Consider the following 10,239-nt stretch of genomic DNA (forward strand, 5'->3'; position numbering starts at 1 on the left):
CATATTCATGTGTTTCTGTTATAACGTGGAGCATATTCATGTGTTTCTGTTATAACGTGGAGCCTTTAAAGAGAAAGTCAGTGGAACTGTAGAGGAACCCCTTAGACGTGTGTATATGGCTTTGAGAATTTGTGTTTGATATATGGGTGCTCTCACCTTCTTAGCTTGTTACCAATACTTTTGGAAATGACAAGTTCAGGGTTATATATTACAGCCCTTTCTTTAAACAATCCAGTTTATATTCTGTTTTACTTTGTTAATTTTGTTTTGTTTTGGTTTAACTCTCGGGACTGGCTTCTCCAATTCCTTCTGATAGTATATGCACTTAGTTTCCAAGATGATATTTTTCACTTGCCTTGAGGATATTTCGAGTGATTGTACCAGCACAATTGTTTCCTTTGATGACCAACCGTGTTATTCATCTCTAATCACAGTAAACCCATAACCGATCCCAAACTGTTGATTTTCCTTCCATTCGCTGCCCATTTGTCTCCACTCACTTACCCAAAACCAAAAACCCAAACCCGTTGCCGTCGAGTCGATTCTGACTCATAGCAACCCTATAGCAACCCATAGGGTTTCCAAGGAGCAGCTGGTGGGTTCGAACTGCCGACCTTTTGGTTAGCAGCCGAGCTCTTATCCACTCACCTAAGGCTTCTAAAAGTGTTTTCAGATCAATCCTTATATCATGGAGCAACTTTCCAATTAATATGCAAAAACTTCGATTATCCTCTGTCCACCCTCAAACCTAACTGACCAGTTCACCACTTCAACCACCACAGTGCTACTTCCATTCCGATTTGTAGCCCCCCCACAAAAGATACATCCACATAAATTCCCTGGAACCCGTGAATGTTAACTTATTTGGCAAAAGGGTCTTTGCAGATGTAAGTAAGCTAAGGATCTTGAGGTGAGATCTTCCTGAATTATCCAGGTGGGCCCTAAATCCAACGACAAGTGTCCTCATAAGAGAAAGGCAGAAGGAGACTTGAGAGACAGAACCGTGTGAAGACGGAGGCGGAGACTGGAGTGATGTGGCCACAGGTCAAGGAACGCCTGGGGCCACCAAAAGCTGGAAGAGACAAGGAACAGACTCCCCCCCAGAGCCCCCGGAGGGAGAGTGATCCTGCCAACACCTTGATTTCAGACTTATGGCCTGCAGTACTGGGAGAGAACAAATTTCTGTTGTTTTAAAGCCACCCACTGTGTGGTAATTTACTATAGCAGCAAGAAGAAGCTGATGCACAGTTGGAGACCTGCTGTGAATATGCAAACCCTAGTATAAGGCATTGCCCACCTCAGAGATCCTACAACCAAATGTAATTTTAATCACTTCAAATCTATTAAGCCCCTGTCCACACCAGTATAAAACTTGGTAGCAAATGAACCTGAAAAGTATTTATAATGTGTATGTGTTACAGCCTGTCTTATTGAAACGTGGACTAAGAAATACCAAGAAAAGTAAGGTTTATTACTTTGTCATACTAGTTTAGTACAACACTGACGATCTTAATCTGCTCTCTCGGTGACAAGTATGGACAGTTTCTTCTTTGCCCTACTCCATAGAACTACATCTTCAATCAGAAATAGTCTCCAAGCTGCCTCAAGTAGGTAAAACAATTTTATTTCTGATTCCGCCTGTCTTAGTCATCTAGTGCTGCTATAACAGAAATACCACAAGTGAATGGCTTCAACAAAGAGAAATTGATTCTCTCACAGTTTAGGAGGCTGGAAGTTCAAATTCAGGGCATCACCTCCAGGGGAAGGCTTTCTCTCTCTGTTGGCTCTGGAGGAAGGTCCTTGTCATCGATCTTCCCCTGGACTAGGAGCTTCTCAGTGCAGGGACCTCGGGTCCAAAGGAAACACTGTTCTCCTGGCTCTTGTTTCTTGGTGGTATGAGGCCCCCCTGTCTCTCTGCTCATTTCTCTCTTTTATATCTCAAAAGAGATTGACTCAATACACAATCTAATCTTGTAGATTAAGTCCTGACTCATTAACATAACTGCCCCTAATCCTACCTCATCAACATCACAGAGAGAGGATTTACAACACATAGGAAAAGCACATCAGATGACAAAATGGTGGACAATCACACAGTACTGGGAATCATGGCCTAGCCAAGTTGACACACATTTTGGGGGGCACAGTTCAGTCCATGACACCGCCCAATTGCCTAAAGACAATTTTCAAACTCTTTAGCCAGGCAGAACAATCTAGTTCTAGTTTATCACGCAGCCCAGTGTCTTAGCTGGCAAAAATAGAAGCTCGATGAATAGTTGTTGGGTAAATGAACAGATTCATAGTTCAGGCTGTTGTTGTTGTTAGATGCCATCAAGTCAATTCCGACTCATAGTGACCCCATGTGACGGAGTAGAACTGCCCCCATAGGATTGTCTACGCTGTAATCTTTAAGAGCTCAGCTGCTAACCAAAAGATCAGCAGTTCGAATTCACCAGCCACTCCTTGGAAACCCTATGGGACAGTTCTACTCTGTCCTATACTCTGTCTCGCTATGAGTTGGAATCGTCTCTACGGCAACAGGTATGGTTGGGTTTTTTTTTGGTTAATCTTCGTGGAAACATATCGCCAGGTCTTTCTTCCGCAGAGTCGTTGGTGGGTTCGAACTGCCAACCTTTCAGTCAGCAGCTGAACGCTTAATTGTTGTGCCACGAGGACTCTTTAGGCTATTGTTGTTATTATTATTATTACATTATTATTATTGTGGTTATTAGCTCACACACGTTTGCCTCTTCCATTAAACCGAGACCAGGCCTGGTCTTATTCATCTTCCTGTCCCCAGTGACTAGGGAAGAGCCTGTCACACATGTGCTCAATAAATGTTTGTTGGGTAAGTAAAGAATGACTCTTTCTACTCTCCAAGCAAGTCATTATTTTAGGTCAAAATAACCAGATGATATTGGGCATTTTTTTTTTTTAATCTTATGAAATATTTTAGTTTCTAGATTTGGAAAACCCTATCACAAAGTCATTGTGTAGTCGTAGGGTATCAACCCCTTACAGAGCTCAGTGTGGTAATGAGGAAAGGCATAATTTCCGGTGGTTTGACAATAATGTGACAGGAATAGCTCCAACTGCTTTGAATAGGTCATGAACGTAACTTGTCCTTCGCCATTGAAGCTCAAAGCTGTGAATCCTACAAAACAAATGTGACCGAGCCGTCGGCCAACCAGGTGCTGTGCTTAGCGACATTCTCATGTGGTCATCATATGTTAGGTTCCCTGAGGGATTTCAAAACGTGAGCGACCTCTTACAGTCTGATTGGAGGGAGAAGATTGACTAAGGAGGACTAAGGATTTAGCAATGAGAAGTGTTTCTCTGGAAATATGGCATCTAAATCATAAAATTCTAGAAAAAGATGGATTTGACGAGGATATCTATCCATTCCATTCCTAAATCTTGGACATTCCTCTGAAAGGATGATCAAAAGATGATCATGCCCAACCTTTCTATGCAGATAAACTATTCCCTGGTGAGGCTAAGAATTAGTTGGTTTTCATCAAAGTTGACTCATCATTGAACTTTTGGAGGGATTTGAAGATAATTATTATAGATACATTTGGGAAAATGTCCACACTAAAGCAAAGAGTATGCCTTAAAACATTAGAAACCCTTAGGTTCATGCTTTATCCTAAAACTGAAAAAGAAAAGTTTCTTAGCATTTTTCACTCAGATTTAGATGAAAAGGGCATCGTTTAACCAATGTAAGACACACGAGGAGCCCTTGGGTGGTGCAAACGGTTAAGCGCTCGGCTGCTAACTGAAAAGTTGGCAGTTCTAGTCTACCTAGAGGCACCTCAGAAGAAAGGCCTGGCCATCTACTTCCAGAAAATCAGCCATTGAAAACCCTGTGGAGCACAGTTTTACTCTGACACGCAAGGTCACCAGGAGTCATAATCGTCTCCATGGCAACTGGTTTAAGACACGTGAGGGCAGGGACTACTTATTTACCACTGCATGTCTGTGGCAAATAAAATACCTGGCACATACTGGGCAATCAATAGATATTGGTAGAGTGAACTAATGGTCCAGTGCTTTGGCTTAATAATGGTAGTTGGCTATAAGTATAGATTCAAATCAGCAAACTCAAGAACACTGGCAAATTACAGTTTCCAACCTCTTTATGTATTTCAAAATTAGCTTAAAATCGTGTTATCTAGCATACCACTTACATGCTCAAAGGTACCCCAAAACAAGCCTGTTAAATGAATTCTCCATCAATTAAGCTGGAAAAGCCCTCAGTGTGAACAATATTGGCAATGACATGGACATCGACAATGTCAGTGTTAAAGCCCTCATCTGCTCCCTTACTATGCTAGGCCGTGCTGGGCACATAAGGAAGAGTGTGCAAATATGAACGGTAGAATGCATGGACCCTGCCGGTCTCAGAAGCCAAGAGTAGGGATAGTACTAGCACAACAATATGACCAGAGAGATGTAAGGTTATACAAGCATCCAAGGGAAAAAGAAGCAAAGTAAAAACAGGTCTTTGCAACGTATTTCCTTCTAAGCTTATTTCATTACACATTTGCGGCTTAAAATTATAATTTAGCCCCTTCTCATTAGATGGAAATAAAATATCATTGAACCCCAAATTGATGTGTTTAGTTCTCTTAGATTGCAATGTAAGCCACTCTTGAAAATGCAATGTAAAAGTGAGAGAGAGAAAGAAAAAAAAAAATTGGGGAGGGGCAGGGGGAGAGTATTTTTCCTGTTCTCTTGCGAGGCCAGCGTAGACTATCAGGGTAGATCAAACATTAAATGCTTTCCTCGTTGTTAACCGGCTCGATTTTAAGTGTACACATTCTTGCATTAAGGAAGGCTCAGGGTATTTTTTTTTTCCTTTTTTGGCTGTAATGTTGTTTCCAAAATGCACTGTTCATTGCGGTAAGCACCAAACTGACCTCTTAGGTTTTAGAAATAATACAAAACTATTTTATGCTTGCATCTGGAGGTGTTAGATGCTTCTTTCAGGAAATAAGCAGATCTTCCTCCTGCGTTTAAAGAGGACAATAGTTAACTCACAAGGCGGTAGGGAGAATCCAATGATTATGAGAGATATGAGAGGCCCCGTCCAGAGGAGAAGCTCAAATGTTTGTTAAGACTTTGCAAACAGCACCCACCCCCAGTCTGTGAACACAGCCCAAAAGCTATGTTATCCTCCTGAAAGAATCAAAGAACTTTTCAGTTCCATCCATTGGAAGACCGGAGAAATGCAGCCGCCATGGTTGAGACCGTTTGTGAGATTTAAAAGTGAAGACAGCTCGGTCCCCAACAGTCGGTCCCTCACCGGCCTCTTTTATTTCCTCTATCTGTGCTTTATTCGTCCTGATCAATTCAAAATTTGCAGAAGTCCCAGAGCAGGCGGTGTGACCTTCAGCTATATCACTTAAGCTCCCTTGGCCTGTTTGCTCCTTGGGGGAGAGGAGAGGGCCGAAGGTGCTGTGGTTAGGGTCGCCTTCCATTGGAACATTCTTTCATTTTAATTGTAAACCTAACGTCCCATTTTTATCTGTAAAAAAGACCGTAGACTCCTAAATAGCAGGAATATGGATTCCCATACTGATTCATAAATACCCCCATCCCTTCCGGAAAGTTCCTCTCTTGGGAAGAAAGAATAATTCTCTTCCCACACCAGAGAAAAAACATAGCCGCTCCCAACCTCCCCGCCCCCAGATGTGCATCACTTAAGTGTGCAAAGTGAGTGTGATTTGGGCAGAAGCTTCTGGATTCCCTCATCCCACGCACCAAGCAGCCAAAATTCAATCATTACTACTGGAGTTTTCATGTGAATTTCCCCCCTGCATTTTAGCTTTGCCATCCCAGGGGAAAAGGCCTTCTCTTAGAGCCGTGACTGGATCTCGAGAATCGCCCCTTTCCCTCAATACTCATTTTTACTTTTAAACTTAGGATACTGGAGTTGTGTTAATTTCTTATCATCTCATTTCATCTTCTCGTTTGAAACATGCTCCTGGCAAAAACCTGCCCTGAGACTGGTTTATCTGTGTGCCTTGGGGCATTTTCATTTTTGCCCTCACCTTTCCGCTCAGGCAAGAAAGGAACTTGGAGGCTGGAGGGCCCCGTCTCCCTCTTTCGATGGTACGGAGGACCTTTGTGCTGACTGATGTCGTCTTCTATTGATCCAACAGCTCAGGTTGTGCAGCAGCCGAGTACACATCCTCCCCTTGCAGGGCAGATAAAGGCTTCTAGCTGATGCTCTACTTTTGATTGTCGAAACCACAGGTAAATGGTTTCCTGTGCATTTCTCAAAATAAGTGTTGAGCAAAGGAAATGAAATGAACCGGCTTGATAATGACCAAAAACTTGCCCCACCCTATGCCCAGACCTTCAAAATGAGTATTTTTATAAATCCATTTTGAGGGGGGAAAATTTAGCTTCTTGGACATTTGCATTGTAAATTTTAGCGTTGCTGCAACGGTGGGTAAGCTACCCTTCATAAATGCCGTTCTGTGTTTCCACTTACTAAAACTGGTACTTTTTCTTTTTTTACATCTGCACCGTTTCTTACAGAACACAGGAATTCATTAGGGACTGTGTTAAGACACATTTTAACTTAAAAAAAAAAAAAAATGATACCTCACCCACCGCCACCCTGCACTTTAAAGGGTCAAAAACACGGACTATTTCCCAATCATGAGGATTCAGTAATTTTAAAATCATATTCATTAACGCTAAATGCATTCATCATTTTAGAACAGCAATTTTAAATACTGAATTTTAATTAGAAACCAGCTGTCGGGCAACGCGAAGGCACGAGGTCCAGATTCCTTCTAAGGTGGTTGCTAAAAATTTTTTTTACCCAACTTTGTATCTGCCAAGACTGCTTCAATTGTGTTGATGCTAGTACCTGGTGAAATAACCAAGTTCCATTTGATACCCAAAGTAAAATACTAGGCTGTAAAAATGATCACCGTCTTCATTTTCTTGATCATATGAAATAAATTCAGCGTTAGTTTATCAAAACCCCTAAGTTTGAAGAACTGCAAATATCTTCTTGTTAGATCTTTCATACAACTCATACTAGGAATTTAATCAGCCCAAGTAAATGTTCTCCCAATTAGCTAGTATAGACAAGGTACTGCACATACCTGGGTGAAAGCCATTTCCAGGCGTAACAGAAGTCACCCAGATCCCCAGATGTTTTGTCATGTATCGCTCCCCTGTAAGAAGACCGACTGCAAAGGTTTCACCGGCGAATAACTGCTCCTTCCAAACAGTCACACCAGCCAGGTTTTAAAACTTTTTATTTGCATATTAAAAAAATTGTGCATTCCAATAATTAAAATCATTTGAACAACAACAAAAAAAAAATGGCACTCTGATTAAACTGCATTTTACGCCTGCAGGACACCTTGGACCAGCTTTGCTTTTACTCAACATATTTATTCACTGTCGTCCCACCCAGCTCCTTCCTCCACCAACATGCAAGTTCTCTTCCTTCCCTGCCAGCCAGATAGGCTGACGGGGGTGGCAGGCGCCGCCTTGGATGTCAGTAGTTCTCGATTCTTTGATGTGAAAAGGGGCAGCACAGTCATTTAAACTTGATCCAACCTCTTTGCATCTCACGAAGTTAAACAGCTAAAAGAAGGAAGATAAGAAGAAGGCAATGCTTGTGGAATGTACAGTGCGTATCGGCGGCGCCGCCTCATTACGATTCACCTGCTTGCTTCTCCTGTTCAATCGCTGTAACGGGGAAACAGACAAAAAAGATGGAGGCCGATTAACATTACCCCAGAAAACCTAGCTACACAGTGATAGCACTTACATTTAAAACAGCTTTTCCTATCATAAAAACTCTACAAGCACAATTAACCATTCAATAATATTCCTATTAAATATAATATTTAACACAAATAGACGTTCATTTTAACAGATTAAGTGTCTGGGTATATTAATATATTAGTTATTCCAGGATTAAATTACCAAAGCCTTGCGTTTGCTGGCTGCAAAATCTTTTTTAATTAACCTTTCCAAGCACGTTCATCAGAAAGCTGCCAGCTCCACCCCCGCGCTCCTCGGCTCCCCCCTGGAATTCTTCCCCCTACCCCTCCCACCGTCCCACCCTCCCGCCCAGCCTGGTCCCAAGATGGGGGGGTAGGGAGGGAGCTTACTTTCTTTTGAAGGCAGTGGGTTTTTCTCTTTCGTTTCTGTCTTCTTCAATTTCGACTTATCGAATTTCTCAATCTCAGCCATATCGGGTTTGTCAGACATGGTTGTGATAGAAGCTGCGGATGCAAAACCAAGAAGGTGGGTGAGCCACTCACCCTCGTCTCTCCGGGCTTTGAAACGCGCTTCCTCCCTCCGATCTCCTGGCTGAACCCCCACCCCCTCCTTCCGTTTTTATTCAGGGCTAAAGAGCTTCCTCTTTCTCCAAAAAAAGAAAAGAAACACCCTCCCCAATATTTCAAAACGCGGGGTACCCAGGGGCGGAAACCGCGCTCGCAGCCAGAGGCCAAATCTTTCGGAGAATGAAATTGACCAGGTGGCTCGTTAATTGCAGCGTGTTAAAAATGGAAATCTGGCTAGCACGAGCAGAGAACAGTAAAGGCACCCCAAGTTAAGAGTTTGGGGGGCGTAAAAAACGGGTGACAATTCTAAAAGTGCAGCCGAGGCTGCACAGGTATCTCCCTTTTCTCTGCGTGGTCCCTCCCCCAAGCTGCGGCCTGGTCTCGCTTTCTTCTCTGGCACAAAGGCGGCAGCTGCTGCCTGCGCCTCCGACCACCGCCCTGCCCGCTTCCTCCTCCCGTGCAACAAAGCCGCCCTCGGCACACAAAGCTCTCCCACACCCAGCCTGCAATCCCAGGCCGCAGGCGAGGGCAGCTCGGCGGCCTTCGCACACATTCCTTCGCAGGAGGGGCTGCCACCTTAACCCTGGGCCCGGCAGCCCCGAAACCAGCGGAGGCTAGGAAAAAAACGGAGCTGTTGAAGCTCGGGGCTGGGGGTTGTGAGCAGGAACAAAGGGACTTTCTGTGCCTGCTCGATCCCTGCCTCGGTGGCAATGGAGAATGCCTTTGAGGGGGAAGAAGGAAAGAAAGGGGCCTGTTCCCTCGAGGCTGCGGGGCAAAACGCCCGTGTTTTTTTTAAAAAATCGCCAAATCCCGACCCGGTTGGCAAGCATCTGGTGGGGCTCTGCCGCGCCACGCTCCCCAAGCAGCCCGCCCAGGGAGGACCCCGGGGCTGGGCTTCAAGGGTGGCTTCAGAGGGGTGCAGTGGTGAAGAGACGGGCGGCGGAGGGGACCGCAGGGCAGGGAAGGGCAGGGCAGGGCAGGGCAGGGCAGGGGCAGGGCAGGGCCCGGGGCTCACCGAGCGAGGCGCGACTGAGCTGAGTCCGTGTGTGCAGTGGCCGCCACCGAATGCCGGGCGGGGCGCGCGGCGCCGCTATATCCTTGCTCCTATGTAAATGAGGTGATGTCACCCGCCGGGCCGTTTAACTCCTTCGCGCCTCGGCAGCGGCGTCCGCGGCCCAGCAATGCACCCGAACCGCCAGGAGGGCGGAAAAGCAAGCGACCGAAAGCCCACCCTCCGACACTGCCAGATCCATGCCCCCACTTTGCTGTTTATTGTCGTGGATTTTTGCAACAATAGCGCAGACTTGCTCTTGGGGACCGGTTCATGATCACTACGGGCTTGGGTGGGACCTAGGGGGACCGGCATTCCTTTACTGCGACACTGCCATTGTCTGAAGCAGACATCCCCGAGCGAAGGCGCGGGGCTCCCTCGCAGCAAGGCCTCCCCCACTGCCCGCGATGCCTGTGACTCAGCTAGCAGACTGGTGGAGGGCCATCGCCCCACCCCGGCCCTTTGTCTTCCTCAATGGCTTCCTCGATTTGGGTGGGAGGTATGCACTCTGAGTGATTTTAAAAAAAAATAAAGTCTCGTCACTGCAACATCCATATTTTTTTCAACACTATAGTTTTGTGAGCACCCAAGTCAAAAAACGGTAATATTTGCTGGGTGTAGGGTAATGTGCCTGCAGTTTGTCGAGCACAACGCCTCCCCCTTCGAAAAACCAGTCGAGTTGGAAGTCGGCTGTTGCCTTGCTGTTTGACAATGAGGAAGTTCTCTTACTTTGCTGTTCCTTATTTCCCTCAATTCTAAAAAGTGATTGCTAAGGAGGCCCGTGTTGGATCCCAAACACGTGGATTCCATTATCCCTAAAATCTTAAGATTATATTAAAAACTCCACCCCTGTGTATGGTG

The 10,239-nt window shown here is 45.1% G+C and overlaps 1 protein-coding gene across 1 annotated transcript; it reads right to left on the bottom strand.

Annotated features, from left to right (window-relative positions):
* Positions 1 to 7,266: 7,266 nt before the first annotated feature.
* TMSB4X (thymosin beta 4 X-linked) lies at positions 7,267 to 9,449 on the bottom strand. Its single transcript, XM_004386345.2, has 3 exons — positions 9,343 to 9,449; positions 8,151 to 8,264; positions 7,267 to 7,722 (listed from the first exon to the last, which is right to left on the bottom strand). The coding sequence occupies exons 2-3, from the start codon at positions 8,248 to 8,250 to the stop codon at positions 7,688 to 7,690; spliced, it is 135 nt and encodes a 44-aa protein (XP_004386402.1). The 5' UTR covers positions 8,251 to 8,264; positions 9,343 to 9,449; the 3' UTR covers positions 7,267 to 7,687.
* Positions 9,450 to 10,239: the final 790 nt, after the last annotated feature.

This window comes from Trichechus manatus, unplaced genomic scaffold, assembly GCF_000243295.1.
Source record: "Trichechus manatus latirostris isolate Lorelei unplaced genomic scaffold, TriManLat1.0 scaffold00162, whole genome shotgun sequence".
In the NCBI taxonomy this organism is placed as follows: Eukaryota; Metazoa; Chordata; class Mammalia; order Sirenia; family Trichechidae; genus Trichechus; species Trichechus manatus.